The sequence below is a fragment of the Papio anubis genome, chromosome 5 (genome assembly GCF_008728515.1).
Source record: "Papio anubis isolate 15944 chromosome 5, Panubis1.0, whole genome shotgun sequence".
Lineage (NCBI taxonomy): Eukaryota > Metazoa > Chordata > Mammalia > Primates > Cercopithecidae > Papio > Papio anubis.
Window position 1 is genome coordinate 83,897,020 of NC_044980.1, and position 24,731 is coordinate 83,921,750.

Genomic DNA, 24,731 nt, shown 5'->3' on the forward strand with positions numbered 1-24,731 from the left:
TAAGCCACAAAACTACTATTAAGTAAATGTCCTAGTAGGTAGAGGATTATATAGCACATAAATAATTTACTTGTTTACATGTCTCAAGTTAACCTAAGGAAATATAAAATCACGACTAAACTTAACATTTTGGCCTAAACTGAATTATGCTGGGAATAGAAATTATAAAAGAAAATGCAACATATGCACAAATATATCAAATGTTTATACTTTTTAGACTTCCTGTTTATAAGTAATGCATCATAGACATAATTTGGGCAAGTACAAGAAAAGGTAAACATGTTGAAAAGCAGTTACATTTTTCATAAAGTGACTTCCTTTATATGTCCCTTAGGATTTTGTTCAAATGTTTTTACTGATAATGTTCTATCTTGGTTTGATAGCATGGCATGCCTAAAAAGCAGCAGCTACTAACTCACCAGTTCTGAATAATTAGATAAAGAAATGAAAAGATGATCTGATTTGTAAAATGCTCTCATATTGAAATACCTTCTCCCTCTTTTTTTATCTTTTTATAGATCATGCAACACTTTTGTACTTGGGAAAGTGTTCTAACTAAAGCAATTATGCAATAAACGTAACCTTGATGTTGGCTTCTCTGTCAACTTTACATTGGATGAAATATTTGGGAATTGTGCTTTGTAGTTAAAAATATAGGTGTACGTAGCAGGGAAATGGTAACTCTCTCAATAATTAAGGACAAGCAATCATATCCTCAATGTGAAATGGGAAGGAATAATAATATTTTTTTTTAATTTTTAAGAAACATCTAATGTCACTACACTTAGAGAAACACATTAATTTCTTTTATGTTGTCAGGCAGAGAAAGTATAAACTTTGGACTTTGCACAGTAAGGTTAGGCTATGGCCTGTGAGTTAATAAACACTATTGTTAGATTTATATAGAATTGTATTAGTCTTGCTCAGTTTCTCTTCAATTCTATCTAACAAGGTTTCCTTTCCAGCTTATATGTATGCTTATCTAAGTCCAAGGAATTCCATGAGAAGTTGAATCGAAATATTTTCAATTGATAACTTATGAAGCAATAACAGCAATTTCCCACTATATATTTCAAATAAGTTTATTGTACAATTTTGAAGTGACTGTAGAGTCTGAATTATATTCAGACCATGTATCTGTTGTATTCAGACTCTGGCCATGTATCCACTACCAAAATAAAATGAAAAAATGAACATAGTTTTGTCACAAGTTAATTGTTCAACAACAATAATAACAACAACAAAATTATCTAAAATCTGAATTTTCTGAGTAATGACTCAGTACCATCAGTAAAGTAGTAGAATGCAAACCTCAGTGTGCTATCTATGTAAATAATTTAATTATGTTCACTCCAGTTATAGAGACATTTTTGTTTCCACGGAATTCGTAAACTATCATTACAGAACTAAGAAATGTAACTTTGAAAATCCAAGTCTACATGTAAAATTTAGTTCAAACTTTGTAATATTCAAATGATCTTGATGTTTCAGCTTGATATTTCAGCCAGCCTTTGCACTCGTTGTTCTTCCTTCAAATAAAAAGACTTTATATACTTCTAGAGAATCTCCTATACAAGCAGGAAGTATGAGTATGTGGCTTTAGTGATTTTTGGAGTACATGCTAGCATCATTTTAAGTGGTTATTTTAAGTATTAAAAGTGGTTAGAAGCACAGGCTTTGAAGTCAACAAACTTGGCTCAAGTCCTGAGTCTGTTGTATCTTAGGTATAGCTGTGTGACATCAGTGGTAAGAGCTGTAATGTTAAGCAAGATGCTATCAATAACAGCAAATGTTAAGATTTGGAATTGACAGAACATTCCTGACAATTAAATATTCTCTTAAGGGACAGAGTAGAAACACTAGTGAAAAAGATGCTAGCCCAGGAAAAAAAAAAGAACGTAAACATGCTATGTGAGCACAAGGTAATGAAGAAAAGATACAGAAAATGCAAGAAACTAAGTATGGCATTATTCCAAGTGGCACATGATCCAGGCAATCTCTACCAAACATAATTAAGCAGGAAAAAAGAAATAGTCTTTCCTTAGGTCTGTGCCCTTGGCAAACGTATTTACTTTTATTAAGCCTCAGTTTCCTTCACTATGAAATAAAACAGCAGTGATCTCTAAATTGCATAGATTATTTAAATATGATGAAATAATATCTCTAGGGCCTTTAGCACAGTACCTGGCACATGAAAACCATTCATTAAATGGTAACTATTATTATTGTTGCTGTTACTATTTCTTATAAAAATAAATCAGTACTTCTTTGGCTGTGTACCAGATGAAGAAGACTAGTCTTGGTGTTAATGACTCATAAAGATCTGTTTCTCAGAAGATGACTTTTTAAAGAAAAGAGAAAAAATAAAAGCATACTAAAATAGCTCTATAAAAATTCTGTAGTGCGGGCTAACTTTGCTTCCTTTTTTAAATTTCAACTGTTTTATATATATACACACACACACATATATTACATATAGTATATATAACATATATGTATATATTTTAATTATGTATGTAATATATTTCACATATATGTATATATATTACTATATGAAGTTTTTCCTACTCTCTAAATCTATTTTAAAGATAATTAACTATTGAAGAAAAAATAATGGCAAAGTAGTGTGAGGTTTCCAACATATATAAAAGTAGAATATATGCCAGGAGATCAGGAGAGAAAATAGTATATTATTGTGAGGTTTTCATTCTATATATGAAGTAGTATACTACCAACCAATGTCTTTGATAAACATAGATGCAAATATTCTTAATAAAATATTAGCAAATCAAAATGATAATATATCATGACAGAATGATAGCTATCCCAATAATGCAAGGATGACTTAAAATTCAAAAGTTAATCAATGTAATTAATAGCAAACTAAAATAAAAAATATTTTTTATTTGGGAGGCTGAAGCAGGTGGATCGCCTGAGCTGGGTATTGCAAGACTAGCTGAGGCAACATGGCAAAGCCCTGACTCTACAAAAAGAAAAAGAAAAAGAAAAAGAAAAAAATACAAAAATGAGCCAGGCCAGTGGTGCATGCCTGTATTCCCCAACTACTTTTGAGGCTGAGATGGGAGGATTGCTTGAGTTCAGGAGGTTGAGGCTGCAATGAGCCAAAATTGTGCCACTGCACTCTGTCCTGGGCGACAGAGCCAGACCTTGTCTTAAAAAATAAAAATTTAAAAAAAAAAAAGGGAAAAAGAAAAGAAAGAAATGTTTTGGATAATTTCTATAGGGAAATATAATTAACAAAATTTAATATCAATTCCCATTAAAAACTCCCAGCAAACAGCAAAGTAAGAAGAGAAGGAATGTTCTTAACCTGATAAAGGTATCTACAAAACTATGTAACTAACATGATACTTGTATTAGTTTGCTAGGGCTGCCATAACAAAGTAACACAGACGGGATGGCTTTAACAACACTAATTTTCTCACAGTTTGGAGGCTACAGGCTGAGTTGAAGGTGTCTTTAGGGTTGACTTCATACTGAGGCCTCTCTCCTCGGCTTTTAGGTGGCCATCATCTCCTTTTGTCTTCACATGGTTTGTCTTCTGTGCATGTGCGTGTCTGTGTCCAAAATTTTCACCTCTTGTAAGGACACCAATCATAATGGACTAGTACTCATTCTAAAGACCTCATCTTAACTTAATTACCTATTTAAAAACTTTATCTTCAAATACAGTTACATACTGAAGTACTGGGGTTTGGGACTCCAACATGTGAATTTGGAGAGGAAACAATTTAGCCCATAACAATACCTAATGCTGAAAAACTGAATGCTTTCCCCCTAAAATTAGAAAACAAAACAAGGATGTTCATTTTTGCCACCTCTATTTAATTGTGTGTGTGTGTGTGTGCATATATTTCTCCCAGCAAGTACAATAGGCAAGATAAGACAATTAGAGCATTCTAATTAGCAAATAAGTAAAACCTTATTTATATAGAGGTGACATGATCCTATATTTAAAATACAATGTTATCTACAAAACAGCTACTCAAACTAACGTAATTCTGTAAGTTTACAGGGTACAAGATCAATATATAAAAATAAATTGTATTTCTATGCGTCGGGAAGGAATAATCAGAAACTAAAATTTAATAAAAATATCAATTACAATAATATCTAACATATAAAAGAATTAGGGGTAAATCTTTTTTTTTTAATGTGTGAAGGAGATGTATGTGCACAACTACAAAACACGCTGCGAGAAACTACAGAAGACCTAAATAAATGGAGAAAGACACTGTATTCATGGGATGCAAGAGTGAATGTTGTTAATATGTCATTTCTCCCCAGGTTGAGATTCAGCTTTCTTTTGTAGAAATTGACTACCTCATCATAAAAGTCACATGGAAATGCAAATGACTAAGAATAACCAAAACAACTTTGGAAAAGAATAAATTAGAACCTAACACTACCCTTTTCAATAAATATAGCTACAGTAATCTAGATGATGTAGTATTGGTGTAAACATAGACAAATAGATCAAGGGAACAGTTTAGAGAGTCCAGAAATAGACTCCAACATATATAGGCAAATACCCAAAGGCAATTTACTAGAGGAAAGATGACAGTCTTTCAACAAATGGTGCTGAAAAAATATTGGTACATTATTTTGGAAAAAAAATCTCAAAATATGCTGAGTGAAATTGGACACAAAAGAGCACATATGCCTATATTTATATAAAATTTAATAAATGCAAACTAATGTATTAGAAATAGATCAGTGGCTGGGTGCAGTGGCTCACGCCTGTAAGCCCAGCACTTTGGGAGGCCGAGGTGGGCGGATCACGAGGTCAGGAGATCGAGACCATCCTGGTTAACACAGTGAAACTCCGTCTCTACTAAAAATACAAAAAATTAGCCGTGTGTGGTCGCGGGTGCCTGTAGTCCCAGCTACTTGGAGGCTGAGGCAGGAGAATGGCGTGAACCCAGAAGGCGGAGCTTGCAGTGAGCCAAGATTGCACCACTGCACTCCAGCCTGGGTGACAGAGCGATACTCATCTCAAAAAAAAAAAAAAACAAAAACCAGATCAGTGTATGCCTAGGGTTGTAGGGGTGGTGGTGGTGCAGGGAGGTACTACAAAGGGCACGAGAAAACTTTTGGGTCTGATGCATTGTTCATTACTTTAATTGTGATGATGGCTTCATAGGTGCAAAAACCTATGAGGTCAAATACTTTAAATATGCACCTTTTATTGTCTGTCAATCATACATCAGTAAAGCTGTTTTTTAAACAAACACCTACTGTGTTCAAACTCATGATAGAATCTGTACAGGATGCTTGCCATGTTCTCTTTTTTACAAAAATATACTTTAAAATAATTATAAGAATGGATAGGATCAAATTGTTTTTAAGAAGTTGACAGTTTTCAAAGACATTAAAATTAATTTTATTTAAAAGTTGAGATTTATGAGAAAAATTCTTATAATAAAATCTTATTTTAAAAGTTCAGAGGAGGAAAAGGTTGTTTATGGTTGAAAGGAATAACCAGGTATTAAAAAATAGGAAAGTCTAAGAATCTGCCATGATCAGAGTAAGCAGGTAGAATTTCCAGGTATTCATGACAGAGTTCTACCACATTTTGAAAGGTAAACATGAGTTCAACCTGGGAAGATGAGAAATAGAAATTGTAGATAAAAGGAAGAGGAAGAACAAAGGCAAGAGTCCAGACATGAAGAAGTATGTTTAGAGAATAGCAGTAAATGCATTTGGATAGAATGTTTGGTATACAAAGAGTCTTATGGAAGATAAACTTAGGAAGAGAAGGTGGGGCAGATGGGACTTGGGTTTCCTCTCTGAAAGTTTATTTGAATCCCCACAAGCAGTGCTAATACTTTCAACTCTGCATTCTCCTAGTATTTTACTCCATACCCTGCTACAGTACTTGTCACATTGTATTGCATCATATGTCTAGCTTCACCCTTAGGCAGCCTTCTATTAGAAAGAACTACATTTGGCTCATTATAAATGCTCAATAACAAGGGATGTCCCACTTTAAAAAATAAGAAAGTCTAGGAATCTGCCATGATCAGAGTAAGTCAGGCAGAATTTGAGCTGGTCCTTTAAAAACTGATTAGTTTTGGTGGTGCGCAGTGGTTCACGCCTATAATCCCAGCACTTTGGGAGGCCGAAGTGGGTGGATCACGAGGTCAGGAGATCGAGACCATCCTGGCTAACACGATGAAAACCCATCTCTACTAAAAATACAAAAAATGGTGGCATGCCCTGTAGTCCCAGCTACTCGGGAGGCTGAGGCAGGACATTCCCTTGAACCCAGGAGGCGGAGGTTGCAGTGAGCCAAGATCGTGCCACTGCACTCCAACCTGGGCGACAGAGTGAGACTCTGTCTCAAAAAAAAAAGGGGGGGGTCATTTCAAGAATAATAACTTTTATAATTTTTAAAAGAATAATTTACCTGGAGTAAGAGTATCTGTAATTCTGTAGTAAAGTGAGGGAGGAGGGTGTATATATTAAGGAGCACTAAGAATTGAGGTTTAGAGGAAATCTAATATTTATCATCAGTTGTTATGTAGCCCAAGCAAGTGGGGACATATGCTGTATATATAAGTTTTCTAAAAAAGTATTTACTCTTCATTTCCTTCATTAGCTGGCACAGTAGAGCTCTAATCAATCAGAATAAGCAGAGAATTTTATAAATCATTTTAAAAAGAATATCTCAAATGCTTTTGGGGGGAAATATATTTATTATTATTTTCTGTTAAGTTGTATATATGTTATATCAAAATGGAATTGAGAATAGTATTATATTTGCTATTGGCATTATATACGGTTGTCATTATGAGCCTGTGGTGGGCCATGTAGTAAAACGACTTGAGAAACAGTTACCTAGAATGTTAGCACTTTGAGAGGGGACTGTGTTTGATTTAGCTTTGTAGGCAGTGGTATGGTGTTCAAGAAAGAATGCTGGGCCGGGCCCAGTGGCTCAGGCCTGCGATCCCAGCACTTTGGGAGGCCAAGGCGTGAGGATCACGAGGTCAGGAGATCGAGACCATCCTGGCTAATGCGGTGAAACCCCGTCTCTACTAAAAATACAAAAAATTAGTCAGGCGTGGTGGCGGCGCCTGTAGTCCCAGCTACCGGGGAGGCTGAGGCAGGAGAATGGCATGAACCCAGGAGGCGGAGCTTGCAGTGAGCCAAGATGGCTCCACGGCACTCCAGCCTGGGCGACAGAGCGAGACTCTGTCTCAAAAAAAAAAAAAAAAAAAAAAAGGAATGCTGGTACTGCAAATCAGGATACCAGAATTTGAATCCCAATTTAAATTTAAAGCTTGTTTAAGGACCTTTAAACATGTTAATTATCCTATAGTTCTTCCTTCGTGATTTACTAAATTGGGGTAAAAACAATAATGACTTCACATTATTAATATATGACTTATACACAAAAGAACGAGGGAAAACATGTAGCTCCATGCTGGTATACAGCAGTTTTCTGCCGTCATGTACTTCATCTTGCCCAGCACAATAGTTTGTAGATAGTGGATACTTAAGCACTCATTCATACTGAATAAATCAACGTACGAACAACTGAGAACCTTTGAAAAATTCCTTTTTTTTGTTCATGTTCAACTTAATGCTTTCAGAGAACTGACTTTGAAAATAACCTTTTTTTCTGGTAATCTCTGTGTTTGAATAAAAGAGCAATGGTGAAACTCCATCTATTTTTAGGTTTTGTAGCCTTAAAAATGAGAGAGCTAAATATGCTGGGAGATTTTATTTATTTTGTTTTATTTGGTCTCATTTTATTTCCATCTTAAGTTGATGAAATTTTGGGTAGTCCTGGTCACATGTAATACCTAGTCCTCCAAGTATTCTTTGTGCATCCCTTTTATAGCAATGTGCATTGTGACAGCTCAGCCTCCTCTTGCTGACTAATCTCCTGTACAGACAGAAGCAATTCCCATAATTCAGATAATAACCTGGAACAACTTTCATGGTTTACAAAAGTAGATTTGTAACTGATCTTCTTATAATTTAGGAAAGGAGATTAGAGTTTAATAAAATATCAAATCATACCTTAAGAATAGAATTTTGGATGTTAAAACTATTCTGAAAGTAAATACAGTTTTAAACAAGAATCTGTACTGATTTAGTTGCTTCAAAGAAAACATATTGAAAAAGAATTTAAGTTAGCATATACTTATAGATAGTTTCATAGAATGCTTAAAGCTAAACATAGTCAATTATAATTTGGATTACACTATTCTATTACCTAACAACCTATTTAAGTTGATTAGAACAAAACTACTAGGTAAACTTCAACACAATCCATATAATAGAATCTGAATTAGAAAGGCTTGAATTTATTGTACCTACATTTATGAAGACTTTATGGAAATAGATGCACCTTTGTGAAAAGACAGAACATGAAATGTTAAAATGATTGCTTTTTTATCTTTTTTTTTTTTTTGGCTAAACCATACCATACTCTTAATTCGTAGTTCCAGTGCTTAGTGCATAGAAGGTGTTCAAGGAATAATTGTGGAATTTAGGAAGGTTTAATTTATGACCTATAATAAAGATCAGAATAAATGGTAAAGTTAGACAAAAAAGTCAAGGAAAATCTAAGCATAATCGCTAATAATTCAAAAGCTATGTTGTGGTGTGTTCTAGGAAGGTGAATTTGTGGACTTTATTTTTTTAAGGGAACACATTTGTCAGGAAATAATGTTACATGAATTTCTATTTTCTGCTTTAAATGCTGGCATGCCTTCTTTTTAATAGTGTGTATTACAAATGCACCAAATCCAAGACTAAGTAAACAGAAAGTTGAATCAAGGTACTTCTTATTTTAAAAATTATTCTGGAGTCTTGGAGTAGAAAGAGACTCTGGAGTTGATTTTTTCCAACTTCCTTCTATTATTGATGAGGGAAGTAGAAGGGGAAAAGGACTTGTTCACTGTCCGTAGCTTAAAAAAAAGATTTTTTTAATTCTATACTTGATCAGGCACAGGAAGGTACTCAATGAATAATTTCCAAGAAGAAAGAGTCACTTCAGCATAAGAGATACATATTGTAGATTTATTAATTTACAGTCAATATCAATTATAGTAATAAATTGGTAATTATTAATAATTATTAATTTTAAATTAGCATGTTGGGTCTTATGTAATTGAGGAATCAGATTAAGGTACATCTTTCATTGTGAAATTGAGATGTTGGGAACATGCAAAGCCTCACTGCAGATCTTAACGAATTTACCACAGGGATGCTGCCCTACCAATACACTTGAGTAGAAATTTTCAAGGGGAGTTGAGGGACATGTCCTTGGTAACAAGAGGATTGGGGAGGGGCACATTTCACTTGAAATTTAACAACATTTTATCCCGTGGTCTTATTTATTTTTGGGCACATTATTTATTTTTTAAAATAAATTCAAATAGCATTAAAGGCAGTCATGTTTTCTTTTTAAAAGTTGAGAGATTTTAAGGCATAAGTCAACTAGTTTTCTCCTCTGTGCTTTTGGAATAAACCATTCATTTTTATAATAAACATTTATTGATCACCTCTATATTCCAGGCACAGTGGTACTCTCTGAAAATATAGTCAAAAAGTTGATTCCTGTCTGTAAGGGGGAGCCAGAGTTTATTCATTGAGAATTTATAGCCCAATATTATTGCTCCAAGTTTCCCCCTGCCATCTACACTCATCCTTGCAATATTTGACACAGTAGTCATTTATTGGAGAAAATACGAAAAGGTAGAAATTACAAAGAGTCTTTCACTTCACTTGCTTATTTACTCAGCAAGTATTTATTGAGTACCTACCATGTGCCAGTCACTAAGCTATGTGCTTGGGTTACATTAGTGAGTAAAACAGTCAACGATCCTGTCTTTGCGGGGATTATATTCTAGGAGGTGAGACTAATAGCCAAAAAAAAAAAAAATGCAAATACAAAGCACGTTAGAAGGTGATGTGTGATGGTTAAAAGAGAGAGAGAGAGAGAGAGAGAGAGAGAGAGAGAGAAAAGTAGAGTTGGGGAATTATGTGTGTGAGAAGAAAATTTAAAAGCAGGATGCAATTTTAAATAGTGTGGTCAAGAGAGGCCTCATTGTGACTTTTGAACAAAAGCTTGAAGGCACTTGAAATAAAAATCCAAAGATTAAGATAATCATAGAATTTGAATTTTTAAACTCATTTTAAGTCCATTTTGTTGTCTGTGTTACTTCCTGGCAAGAGGCTGCAGGTGATGGGTAAAGTCAAATATTTGATTTATCTTTCTTTTCTCTCCCATTAGCTTTGATTTACACAAGGAGTGGTATTTCCACTATTTTCTACTTTGCTAAAATAAATGTATTTCATGGGATTTTTACTCGTCAATGATAAGAACATGGTTTACTTTGCGAATTTCCTTATGAGAGCCTAGAGCAACATGTAGCATAATTTCATATCATGCATTATTTCTTAGAAATATAAAAATCCATATATTGCCATTTTTAGAATGACAAAGTCATATCAGTTTAGACAACAAGTCAACTTACTTTCCCATGGAATCACTGAGTCATAGGTTTAGATAAGAAAGCATTTACTTTCTTAATGTTCTTCATCGATTTTAGCATATTTTAAAAATAGAAGTATCTGTTTTTTACAGATTCTGTTTCTGGCGTCTGCATATGCAAGTCCCCAACTCGCTGAGGAGAGCTGTTCAGCTGTGGCTGCTGTCACACATTATCTGTACCTTTGCCAGTTTAGCTGGATGCTCATTCAGGTTGGTACCTCATTCCCTCTCCCCGCCCCTTTAATCTTATGATGAATCTGGGTGGAGTGGTCTTAATGTCTGATACTCTGTACTGAAGTAGAAGTAATTCCATATGTCCATCACTGCATTCTCAGGATATAAATGCCAAATAAAAACACCCTGTAAGCTGTACAATGGTAGAGAGCATTGTGAGTTTGAAGAAATTACGGAAATCCAGTAGGATTTGAAACAAGGGAGTGGTTAGAGATGAAGTCTGCAATGCGGGCCCTATCCTATAAAGCACAGTAGGAAATTAGAACATTTTTCTAGGAAAAGTAATAGAAGGTTTTTAAGGAGTGACATGATAAGATTTAGATTTTAGAAAGATCTCCCTGTTTGTAGTGAATATGAGACAAGAAAGGGTGGATAGGCAAGCCAATTAAGTACATTTAGCTGTATTCAAGGGGAAATCATGGTAGCGTGAACTAGGGAGGTGGCAGTAGAAGCAAAGGGAAGAGAACTGCTTTGGAGATTTTTTAAAATTAGAACTATAGGATGTAAAGACTGGTTGTGAGGAATGCAGAAGTTGGAACCCAGGATGCTCCCCAGATTTCTGGCCTGGGTATCTGGTGGATACTGGTAACTGAAATTATGATCACTGAACAATGGGGAAAAGCTGGCGAGTTTCGTTTGGGACATGCTGAATGTGAAGTGCCTATGAAACCTCCAGTGGGAACTTTGAGGAGACGGGGACACATGAAGCTAAAGCTCAGAAGGGAGGCCTACATTTTAGAAATGCACTGGGAATCACAGCGCTTTGAGAAGCCAAGGCAGGCAGATCACCTGAGGTCAGGAGTTCAAGACCAGCCTGGCCAACATGGTGAAACCCCATCTCTACTAAAATACAAAAAATTAGCTGGGTATGGTGGTGGGCGCCTGTAATTTCAGCTACTAGGGAGGCTGAGGCAGGAGAATCGTTTTAACCCAGGAGGTGGAGGTTGCAGTAAGCCAAGATGACGCCATTGGACTCCAACCTGGGCAACAAAAGCGAAATTCCGTCTAAAAAAAAAAAAAAAATGCACCGGGAAGTTATTGGCTTAGAGTTGGAAAATGGAGCCATTGGTTTGGAAGAGATTACTTGGGGAGAAGGTACAGAGTGAGACCAGCAGAGTCCTAGCATACTCACCTGAGGAACTAGTGCATATTGGCAGAGAAATTTCAATTCTTTTCTAACTAAAATCCCAAATTATCTCCATTATTCTTTGTTGATTTGGTTGATAAATGGCTGATATAGTTGATAAAGAGGAGGACAGTGCATAGTATTAACGTCACTAATTAAATGGCTCAACTAAAATGCTGCATTTGATAATGCATTCTGTGTAATGGTATTGTTAAGTTTTTCATGTGATACAGTTTCATATGCATTTCTGAGTATGCATGTAAACTATTTTATGAAAACAGATGCATTCAGTCCCTTGCATATTCTTTTTTCTTGTTGAAGAAGAAGGTTGTAGGACCTGATTATGTAGCAACAGTGAAATAATGGTAAAAGGAGAAAGAAAGTGAGGTGGTGATATTATGAGAGAATACCACACAGGCTCAAGGAAGGGTTGTTTTCCCCAGTATGATATGATAGTAGTGGGGGCTGAAGAAGAGGACTGAACTATTTAGCTAATAGAACTAGTTGAAACAAGTGGCACCCTGGATCTGGGTTTGAATTCTGGCTCGGCTACTGTCTGTGTAAGCTTAATTAAACTATTGACTCTCTCCAAGTTTTGTTTCTAAATCTGCATATAGAGATAATAATTCCAAACTCATAGAATAATTATTAATATTTTATAGCTCTTTCAGCGGTTTTAATCATGGACAATTTATGGTGTTTTCAAGCTCCCCTCTCAAAAAAATTTACAAATAAAAGTGAATTTAAAGCATATAACATAAAACTTACATATCTGCTGAAATTAGAATAACATTTGCAAGATTTTCTGATTGCAAAATTCTTTAAGAGTTTATGTGAGTTAAACTTTTTAAAATGTGTCCTATTTATGTTGTTATCTATCTGCCTGGATTGAGGTCCCCAGTGCTGTGCTAAAGGTCTTTGTCCATGCCCCTGACCTATTCAGAATTTTTGATTCATTACTTGGATGAAAACACAGGAAATTGCTTATCAGATATGCATGTGGTACAGAACTGAAAGGACAGCTGCAACAGAGAGCTGCCTGCATTAAGATTACAGGTAGAGCTAATGAAGAGAAACTGTACTGTGATAAATTAAAAACTAGAATGAAACAGACATCATCTGATGGAAGTTAATGTAAATTACTCAAAATTATAATTTAACATAAACTTGGCAGCAATTAAATATGTGACCAGAATGCTTAACAATAACAACTACACTAACTGCAAAAACAACACACACCTAGGTTGCATTGATAGCAGTATGGAAGCAGACATGGTTACACTGTAATCTACAAAATTCAGACTATTTTGGGACACAGCAACCACTCTCATGGGTCATGTTTCAGCAGGAACATTAATTGTCCAATGAGAAGTTGGAAAACAACCCTCTAAGAAACTTTGAGGCAGCTGGGCATAACTAACCTGGAAAGAATTTAGGGAGATGTGATGGCTGTCTACAAATGCCGGAAGGGCTACTACCGGAAAGGGTGGACTATGTAGCTCCATTTGGCAGAACCAGAGCAAATGGGTCAAAAATTAGGGAAGGAAATTCTTGATTCGGGTTAAGAGTTTTCATAGCCAATAAAACTGTCAAAGTTGAAGAGGCTTTTCTAAAAGTAGAGTGAATTCAATCACTGAAATATATTGAGAGGGAAATGACCAACTTTCAAACATGTTTTAGATGGATTTTCTGCTTTCAGGGAGCATTAGACAAAATCATATATAAGATTTCACCCAAGTTAATGAAGATTGGTATATTCTACATCTCTTCTTCAAGTTAGGTAAATATGACTGTGGCTGATTCACATTTAGTAGACCAATTAGATTTCTGGATGGCTAATGGCTTAGGAAAGCTATTTAAAGTACCAGTGAAGTTTAATGTATTTCAGATGGTACACCACACATTTTTCATGGTTTGTGGTGTGACCACAAGGGGAAAAGTCAATAAGTTCTGAATTCTAGTTAGGTTACTTTTAATGAATTATTTTATGTTCAGAGGTTGTCACTTCACCAACCAACATTTTCCCATTCATAAAAATAGTGACTGTTAAATTTTTTTTTTCTAAAATCTGTTTTAAAAACATTATGTAGAAGGTTAGACTATTATTAGCTCAATCCCATTGGTTGAATTAGGTTGAATAAAATTGAGAGAATTTTTACTTCAATGATTCTACTTCATTTTTTTTAGTAATATAGGAGTGAATATGATACTACTTATGTCTGTGCATAGCTTATGACAATAAATTAATCATAAATTTGTAATTACTGAGTTAAGCATGTCAGAACTGTTAATGTTTATTTTTATCTGCATTATATCTTCAGTCTTAGAATACATTTTTATGACTTTATCTTGAAAATTATTTTACTTTTATATCCTATACTTTTAGTGCCTTATAATAAATTTAGATTAATTGTAGAGTAGCTTAGGGAAAATTTTATTGGTAAACAAGTTACATAAGCTCTCTAAGCCTAGATTTTCTTATTTGAAAACTCAAGTTGTAATAATACTACCTCTCTTGGCAGACTGTGAAAAGATAAAATGAATTAATACATAGAATGAGCTTGAAGTGGTGTCTGGGACAGACTGCATACTCTATACATATTTACCCATATTATTTGTTAAGATAATATGTTGTGGCTAAAATTTCATAGATTTGAAAACATCTTGACTGCTCTGCTTTTCCAATATAAATTATACCTTCTTTTTAACCAAAGAAAATCAACTTCATGTAGTGGAAAGAGGTCTGACTTTGAGTGAGGTGGACACTAACTAGCTATAAAGCCTTAGCAAGCTGGAGAACCTTTAACCCTTTATTAAAGTAGATGCATTGCTCATAACAGCCTCCATAAATAACAGCCTTGCCTCTGTTTCTTCAGGCTTCCCTTTTCTTTGACAGAAAAGTCACACAGTGCAAGACGAGGATGTAGTAACAGATTATTTTGCTTATTTTTTAAAAGGAAACAAATCATAAATTCCTTTCTTGGCCACACATATTGAATTATCCTTCTGTTTGCTCTTCATGTAAGAGCACTCCCTTGGAACTATTGAAATCATTTCTCCCTTAAGAAGGCAGGGTTATATCTCCTTTAAGAAAAATTGACAATGAGAATTTAAAATCTTGCAGTATCTTTACTCTGTTTTGCGAGTTCTATTTTTCCTTCTTCTGTTCTGATTTGGTTTCATTTTAGACATAGCAGATACAAAACATAATTGAATACTAAATAAAAAGTACATCTTTTTCTCACTATTTCTTGCATTCTCCGTTCTCTGCTCTACCTTCAATACCAATTCCTGAAGGTAAACACTACTGTTTTCCTGTGTATCTCTCCATAAATATTCCATGCATAGACAAATATTTATGAATATTTAAATAAGCACATGTGTGTTCTTGTATGTATGTGTGTGTGTATATATATATACAGTGTACATATATTTATATATAGTGTATATATGTGTTACATGTATATGTATATGCATGTGTGTGTGTATATATATATGGACATCTTTAAGTTTACCATGCATGGGTATATCTTTTTCCTATGCTTTAATATGGTTATTACATAATTTATTTTTCTGGGCTCCAGTTGATGACATTACATAATTTTTTGGTTATCGTGTTACTTTTTGCTATAGTAAACAATGTGTCCTTGGATATCCTCACACTCTGAGTATTTGTTTACTTGGGCCGTATCCATAGAATAAATTCCTAGGAATTATGCTTTTACTATTCATGTCTACATGAAACATGCTCTCAGTTGGATTTCCAGATCATGAGGTAAATAAATTGCAAATAAATTATTTGAGATATTCGTATATGATATAGATAAATAGACAATTTTTGCCTGTATATTCATTTGACTCAATTTTATGATCACTTCCTGTCACCAAGTTAAATGATTGTATAGCAATCTGCATCAATTATGAAAAATATACAAACCTTGCATTGTTCTTGCAGTCTGCTCATTGCATGCCTAGAGTTACAGCTTAATTTGAAATATAATCTTTTCTTTTGAAATTACAGCTTAACTGAAGAACACATTTTTAAAATGGTAGAATAAGGTTAGAAATCATTTTACAGTTGTACTTGAGCATTCACATCTTGTGCGTTAATTTCTCAATGTAACCAGACTATGAACAAGCAAATGTACATATTATTTATTCCTTGGTAGAAAGGCTACTTAGTGCCATAGCATAGCAAAACAGGAAGGGAAATGCTAAAATTAGCCTTGTTTCTCCTTTATCATTGATTTAATTTGGGGGGACATCAAAGGTGTTAAGGACAACAGACTGGTATCAAGATAAAAATGACACACTCAGAAAATACTGACTTCTCCAGTCCTCAAAAAGTCTTGCAATTTATTTCATGCAATAAATGTTAAGAAAGAGGGAGGAGAATTGGGGCAAGGACCAGTGATAACATTTCTTAGACTCTCATCTGAAATGAATGATTAAGAGCATATGGAATAGATAGAATTAATAGCATCTATGATCTCTGACTAAACTTGATGCTATAGGTCAGTTTAAGGATTCTGGTGACACAATTAATAATCAACTATTAAAAAACAGTCAGGATACCGATCTTTATTTCATATACCATGAAAATTATGGAGTTCAAATAGCCGATTTTTAACTTTAAAAGGCATTTCTCCTTTATGTTTTACTCATATGCTAATATGCATTTTATGAAGATATATGAATAAGTGAATGAATATGTGTTTATGGAACATATGAAAGCATAACTATGGCCTATGACAAAACACTTAACAAGGTATGTCTTCAATTTTTCTATCTGGACATTGGGAAAAATAGTAGGGAAAATGTTATTGTAAAAATAAATAGATTTGTGTAGGAATGTAAGTATATATGCTTGTAGACACAGTCTTTTAGTTTACTGCTATCTATATTTGACTTAAATTATATCTGGGTATTACAATTGGTTGCTTGCATTTAACACAGAATCAGTTTAAATTCCAATAGCCTGAATTACTAATTCTGAGAAATACACTTCTCCCATCCTCCGTTTCCTCTAGTGTAAACAGAGCATAGTAAAACCTAGGAGAGAAGTCTTGATTAAATGATATATAGCTTTATGTTTGGTCTACATTTATTAACCAATTAATAAATATTTGTTTCGACTGGGCACAGTGGCTCATGCCTGTAATCCCAGCACTTTGAGAGGCCGAGGCGGGCGGATCATGAGGTCAGGAGATTGAGACCATCCTGGCTAACATGGTGAAACCCTGTTAAAATATCTACTAAAATACAAAAAATTAGCCAGGCGTGGTGGCAATTGCCTGTAGTCCCAGCTACTCGGGAGGCTGAGGCAGGAGAGTGGTGTGAACCCAGGAGGCGTAGCTGGCAGTGAGCTGGGATTGCGCCACTGCACTCCAGTCTGGGTGACAGAGCGAGACTCCGTCTCAAAAAAATAAAATAAAATAAAATAAAATAAAATAAAATAAAATAAATATTTGTTTCATTCTTCCCGTTAAACTATTACCTTCACCGTTTTTCACTTTTCACCAGTTAACTTTTGTCCTTCATTATGAGTTCAGCCAAATCAATTAAAATTATGGAGTCTTCTAAAATTCTTTATGGAGGGAGTGGTTAATGGGTGAAAAATATAGTTAGGATGAATAATATCTAGTATTTGATAGCACAACAGGGTGATTGTGCTCAACAAAAATTTATTGTATATTTTAAAATAACAAAAGGAGTGGAATTAGAATGTTCCTAATGCAAAGAAATAATAACTGCTTGAGGTGATGGATACCCCAATTACCCTGATTTGATTATTACAGATTGTATGCCTGTATCAAAATATCACACTTACACCATAAATATATACCTATTATATACCCATTTTAATTAAAAATTTAAACACATTTAAATCAAATTATTTTTAACAAGGTGGCATATATATGTATATAAACAAACTCAGAACTAAACCAAATTATTAAACCAAATTATAAAATTAGTGTTAAAGTCAATAAAATGTTTTAAATGCTCAAAACGAATTGTATGCATCTTCATTTATTTCGTATTTCTCAATTAAAATTATATGCAAAGCATTTCAGTAGGTACTACAAGGTAAAGAAAAATTAATCCACAGTTCACAATTGTTTTAGGTATTATATTCTGATAAGCCTTTGTAAGTTTTCCTTAAGTCTTAGAAAAAAAATGAAGATACAGAACAGGTTTTTTTTCTTATATGAGTAAAGCGTATCTCCACTGGCATATAAAGTGAGTGGGGAAAAAAATGAGGACGAGAAACTGTCACGTAATAATAATATTGTCAATATTTGTGTCAATTTCTTTTTTGTTTTTTCTTTTTAAGATGGGGTCTTGTTCTGTCACCCCAGCTGGAGTGCAGTGGCACAATCTCAGCTCACTGCAACCTCTGCCTCCCAGGCTCAAGCAATCCTACTGCCTAATCCTCCTGAGTAGCTGGGACTACAGGCGTGCATCATCATGCCTGGCTAGTACTTTGTGTTTTTTGTAGAGACGGAGTTTCCCCGTGTTGCCCAGGCTGATCTTGAACTCCTGGGCTCAAGCAATCTGCTTGCCTCGGCCTCACAAAGTGCTGGGATTACAGGTGTGAGCTACCGTGCCCAGCCTATTTGTGTCAATTTATATGGAAATAAATCTTAAATATAATCAGTCTTTACAAGGCAGTTTGGAGTTATGTTGCACTCCCAGTTCTGTAGCTAACCAGAAGATGAAAAAGCTATGCTGTTCTTTCATTACCTCAGTTTCCTCATAAGGGGTCATGGTAAAATGACCTGTAAGATCTGTGTTGCTGCTAAAAAAACATAGTCTGTATACATCCATGCCATTAGTGTTTTTACTTAAAGAATTGTCATTTCTGCAATAATCAATCACAAAGTGTTAGGAAATTACTAATAACTAAAAATTTAACCTCTCCTCTTACTACAGAAGGAAATTAAAACCCAGAGAAGCCAAGTGATATTGGCCAAAAGCAGTTTATCCATGCAGAACCATGTCCAAGATGCAAATCAAGTTACTGATCATCATGTCCTTTTGAATTTTGTAGATTTTTAAAAATATGTAACATTTATATTACTTATTATGCACCTGGAGCTTTACTTTTGGATGAGTGCTTTGCAAATCTTCCTTTTCTATATTTGTATAGATTGTGTTTGTAATAGGAAATTTTCAAAAATAGCATTACATAGTTTTCCTTACATTTATTAATATGAGCTTTTAATTAAGTACACCCAAGTACAGTTCCCTAGGTGATCATGATGGGGTGTGACAATGTGCTAGCAGCCCTCACTCTCAGTGCCTCCTCGACCTCTGCGTCCACTCTGGCTGTGCTTGAGGAGCTCTTCAGCCTGCCACGGAACCGTGGGAGCCCCTCTCTGGGCTGGCTGAGGCCGGAGCCGCCTCCCTCTGCTTGCAGGGAGGTGTGGAGGGAGACACGCTGGCGGGAACCAGGGCTGCAAGCGGCGCTGGCGAGCCAGTGCAAGTTCGGTAGGCACGGCTCCTGCAGGCCCCCGCACACGGAGCAGCCGGCTGGCACAGCCAGCCCAGGGCAGTGAGGGGCTTAGCAACCCGGCCAGCAGCTGTGAAGGTTGCACCACCGGTCCCCCAGCAGTGCCGGCCCGCCGGCTCCACACTCAAATTCTCGCGGGGCCTTAGCTGCTTCCCCACAGGGCAGGGCTTGGGACCTGCAGCCCGCCATGTCTGAGCTCCCCACCTGTGGTGGGCTCCCGTGTGGCCTGGGCCTCTCCAAAGGGCGCCACCCTGTGCTCCATGGAGCCTTGTCCCATAGACAGACCAAGGGCTGAGTGCAGGCGTGGTTTGGGACTGACAGGCAGCTCTGCCTGCAGCCCTGGTGTAGGATCCACTAGGTGAAGCCAGCTGGGCTCCTGAACTGGGATCGGGACTTGGAGAACTTTTATATCTAGCGGGAGGATCCTATGTGCACCAATCAGCACTCTGTATCTAGCTAACCTAGTGGAGACTTGGAGGATTAGCACTCTGTGACTCTGTGTCTAGCGCAAGGATTGTAAATGCACCAGTCAGCACTCTGTGTCTAACTCAGGGTTTGTAAATACACCAATCAGTACTCTGTGTCTAGCTCATGGTTTGTGAATACACTCTGTATCTAACTAAGCTAGTAGGGACTTGGAGGACTAGCACTCTGTGACTTTGTGTCTAGCTCAAGGATTGTAAACACACCAATCAGCACTCTGTGTCTAGCTCAAGGTTTGTGAATACACCAATCAGTACTCTGTGTCTAGCTCAAGGTTTGTAAATACATCAATTGGTACTCTGTATCTAGCTAACTCTGTATCTAGCTAACTAGCACTCCATGACTGCGTCTAGCTCAAGGATTGTAAACTCACCAATCAGCACTCTGTCAAAACGGACCAATCAGCTCTCTGTAAAATGGACCAATCAGCAGGATGTGGGTGGGGCCAGATAAAGGAATAAAAGCAGGCTGTCAGCGCTAGCCACTGGCAACCGCCTTGGATCCCCTTCCGGCGGAGTGGAAGCTTTGTTCTTTTGCTTTTTGTAATAAATCTTGCTGCTGCTCACTCTTTGGGTCCACGCTGCCTTTGTGACCTGTAACACTCACTGCAAAGGTCTGCAGCTTCACTCTTGACAGCGAGACCAAGAACCCACCAGCAGAAAGAAGCTCCAGACACATCTGAACATCTGAAGGATCAAACTCTGGACACACCGTCTTTAAGAACTGTAACACTCACCGCGAGGGTCCGCGACTTCATTCTTGAAGTCAGTGAAACCAAGAACCCACCAATTCCGGACATAATGATATGCTGGTAATTGTGAGAAGTGTGAGAATTCAAGAGTACATCATCTTTCCTGATAAGCAACAATGAAAATAAGAAAATGGTAGTTCTAATATCCTAATGTTTAGAGTTATTGAAGATGAGACCGTTTAGTAACATCACGGATTTTTAAGCTACAAAAAATTTCATTTAATTGTCTCTTTCCAAGTGACGAATTTGGTTTATAATGCTGAAAATATTTCGGAATTTTTTTGTACTTGTCTTCAGAGACTATATCCCATCTGTTTAAATGACCTTAATGCTAGGAAACTTTGTATTCTGAGTGTGTATGAAATGTAGAAACAATCAAGTAGGATGGATGTAGTTGGTTAACTTTGGGCATAATAACATTTTGGCTAAAAATGCCATGACTACATTGTGAGGATGGGTGGTCTTAAGATAGTTTATAAGATCCTTCTAACAACATTTTAAAAACTTAGAAACAGAAGTGTAAATAGAGACCTACAGATTGAATATTTTAGAACAGTCTTTAGCAGAGAAGTATAAGATAAACTGTGAACAGTAAGCTATGTTTAGTTAGCATGAAGCATATTTGGGTGAGCGACACCCTCTAATTTGTGTTCTGTTAGTTCCACATTGGATAAACGCATAGTCAGTCAGACACATAGATCATATTTGCTATATATCTGTTAACATAAAATTGTGCAAACATGATCTGTTAATACTCTTAAGTTAGATTATGAAGGAAGAACAATGATTTCAAGGAAAGGAATACAACAGGTCATCAATATCATTTCATTCAACATCATTTTGTTGTAACATTGATGAGAAAATAAATAAATTGCTAGCCTTGGCTACTCTGTGAGACGTGAGCCCTGAAAATCTGAGACAGGTCTCAGTTATTTTAGGAAGTGTATTTTGCAGAGGTTGAGGACACACGCCCATGATACAGCCTCAGGAGGTCCTGATAACATGTACCCAAGGTGGTCAGAGCACGGTTTAGTTTTGTACATTTTACGGAGACATGAGACACCAATCAACATATGGAAGGTGAACATTGGTTTAGTCTGGAAAGGCAGAACAACCCGAAGCAGAAGTGGGAAGACTCGAAGTAGGGAGGGAGCTTCTAGTTCATAGGTAGAAAAGATACACTTTTTGAGGCATTGTTTTGAGTTTCTGATTAGCTTCTCCAAACGAAGCAATCAGATACGCATTTATCTCAGTGAGCAGAAGGATAACTTTGAATAGAATGGGAGGCAGGTTGGCCCTAAGCAGTCCCAGCTAGACTTTTCCCTTTAGCTTAGTGATTTTGGGGCCCCAAGATTTATTTTCTTTTCACAGTGGAGTTTGAATGTTCTCCCCATGTTTGCATGGGTTTTCTCTAGTAATCGGGTTTCCTCTCACATCCTAAAGCTGTGTACACTGGCTTAATTGATATGTCTAGATGTTCCCGCTCTGCATGTGTGTGGGTATGTGTGAGTGCACCCTGAGATGGGATGACGTCCTGTCCAGAACTGGTTCCTGCCTTGTGCCCTGAGCTGTCAGGATGGGCTCTGGTCATCCTTGACCCCGAACTGGAATAAGCAGATTATAAAATGAATGAATAAATGAATACAAATTATTGTAAAATAAAAATTTATAAAGTATATGAAGAAAGTAAATCAGGTAAATGCAAGACAATAAACAATGCTGTACGGAAGTGCACAGGGAGCCTGCCATGTTTGTGATTGTCTTTGACCTGCATAGTGGTAGAAAGTGCTCCTGACAATTTTCACTTTGCAAACATTTATTCCTTGATTTAACCCACCATAATGACAACAAGTGGCACTCATTGATTCACTAAAACCTGGATAACTAATTACTACTCGAGAGGCTGAGGTGGGAGGATTGATTGAGCCCAGGACTTCAAGGCTGCACTGAGCTATGATTGTGCCACTGCACCCCAGCCTGGGTGACAGAGCAAGACCCTGTCTCTAAAAAATAATTTTGTAAAAATAATCATCTCACTTGTTTTTATCAGTCTTTCTTAAAGGTATGTATAGGTCACATTTAATTCAGTGTTTAATATGAGAAGTATTTAAGTCTTTAGAAGCTTGGTCATTGTTTTGTGACCAGAAATATGCCATAGGAACTTAACTCTTTTCTACATCAATTAATCTATGGTAACATTGGTTTTGTGGTACTCTGTTTTGCTTAAAGTTGTAGTTTCCAAGAACCTATTGATGATTTTAAGTGAGGACATATTGTATAGTCAAATGCTCCAGGGTCTTCTTTTGGTTTAAAAATAAAACGGCGGTAACTGGAGATTTTAACCCCACTGCTTTGGGAAAGCAATACATTAATACATCTCATTCAAGTTTTGGGTGGAAGAAGAAAGAAAAACTAAGTTACCTAAGTCGAGCTAAAGTAAACAAAATTGAAATGCTAAAGGCATTTTGGATAACTCATTGAATCTAAGAACTGTACCTACAGTTGGACTTCACAAGGGACTGTGAGCATTCTTCTCTAACACACCTCTGCTTCACTGTGCTCATGACTACCCCCTTTCTATGTCCTCTTACTTTAGTTGACCAGCTTAGACTGTCATGGAACATCAAGGAATTCAGTGCAGATGATTGGCTCAGCCTGGGCCAGGCTTCTCCCCTGATCAAATCAGCTGTGGCCAGGGGAGCAGTGTCAGGGAGTACACAGAGCACACTGAACCCACTCTGCCTGTGATGGGAGGAGGGTTAGAGAGGCAGAGTTTGGAAAAGGGGTGCTCATGAGCTAGGCATGTGTCCAAAAATGTGCCTACCACAGTACATTACAATAAAATTCAAGTAAAACTTGAAATGAGGTAGTCAACACAAATCTTATGTTTGGGCCATAATATTTCTAGAATAATTAAATGTTGCGTCATTACATTCTAGTATTTCTAGTCCATAGCTTTAAAAATGATATTATTATGGAAAGTACTTCTCTTAGAGTATATTTCAGTGATCATATTCTTTTTTTGTTTGTTTGTTTGTTTTTTGAGATGGAGTCTTGCTGTGTCGCCCAGGCTAGAGTGCAGTGGTGCGATCTCGGCTCACTGCAAGCTCTGCCTCCTGGGTTCACACCGTTCTCCTGCCTCGGCCTCCCGAGTAGCTGGGACTACAGGCCCTGCCACCATGCCTGGCTAATTTTTGTATTTTTAGTAGAGATAGGGTTTCACCATGTTAGCCAGGATGGTCTCGATCTCCTGACCTCGTGATCCACACGCCTCAGCCTCCCAATCAGTGATCATAGTCTTTTAAGAAGAAATTTAAATTATTTTTTATTTATAATTGGCAAAAGCTTATGACATTTGAAGCTTGTTTTGCTTAACCAAGTATTCAGTAATTCAGCCACACTGGGCCTTGAGCTGTTTGGGACGGAAGCACTGCATGTATAAATCTAACAATTACACTTGTCTCAGTCTTATCTGAGCCTGTGGTCAAGGCCAGACAGCTGCTGAAAGATTGAGTAATTCTAACTGATGGAACGAATGTCCATCTGCGTAAAAGCAGACATTTTGAAAATGTCTCAATCTTTATCATGATGAATCAACTTAGAGTCATTTACCAATCTGTACCCTCCTCCTTGACTCTTCCACCTATTGCACCACTAAGTTACGATGTTACATGGATGCACACAAGCATCTAACCAACATAAATAATTAGTACTTTTGTTTAGAAAATGGATTAATCAATGATCCTTGCTTTGTATGAATTTTCATTCTTTAACAGGCCATATTGACTACCCCAGCAACAACACTTGACACAACCCCACTTATTTGAGTCCACATCCCTATACTAATTATAAAAAGAAAAAAAAAATGCTGGATCTAGTAATTTTTAAAAATGAGTTGGAACAAAGTTATATAAGCAACAACTCAAAACATGCTTCATAATTACAGATATAAGCAGATGTACATAGAGATATGGAGTGCTGGCAGGAAATAAAATTCAGAGACACAAGTCTCTAAGTAACCAAACATTTTTATCCTTCTCTGGTTTAGCCTAATACTAATCCCTCAAGGCTAATTTGGTACAGATAAAATCTT

The 24,731-nt window shown here is 36.4% G+C and overlaps 1 protein-coding gene across 4 annotated transcripts in view; it reads left to right on the forward strand.

The window, feature by feature from the left end:
- The window catches only part of ADGRV1 (adhesion G protein-coupled receptor V1), a 585,058-nt gene that overhangs the window by 367,812 nt on the left and 192,515 nt on the right, over positions 1-24,731 (forward strand). For all 4 annotated transcript variants that reach the window (XM_031666293.1, XM_031666294.1, XM_031666295.1 and 1 more), the window contains one exon: positions 10,625-10,741. In XM_031666293.1, the coding sequence (XP_031522153.1) occupies positions 10,625-10,741 (117 nt within the window). The remainder of the gene's footprint in view (positions 1-10,624; positions 10,742-24,731) is intronic.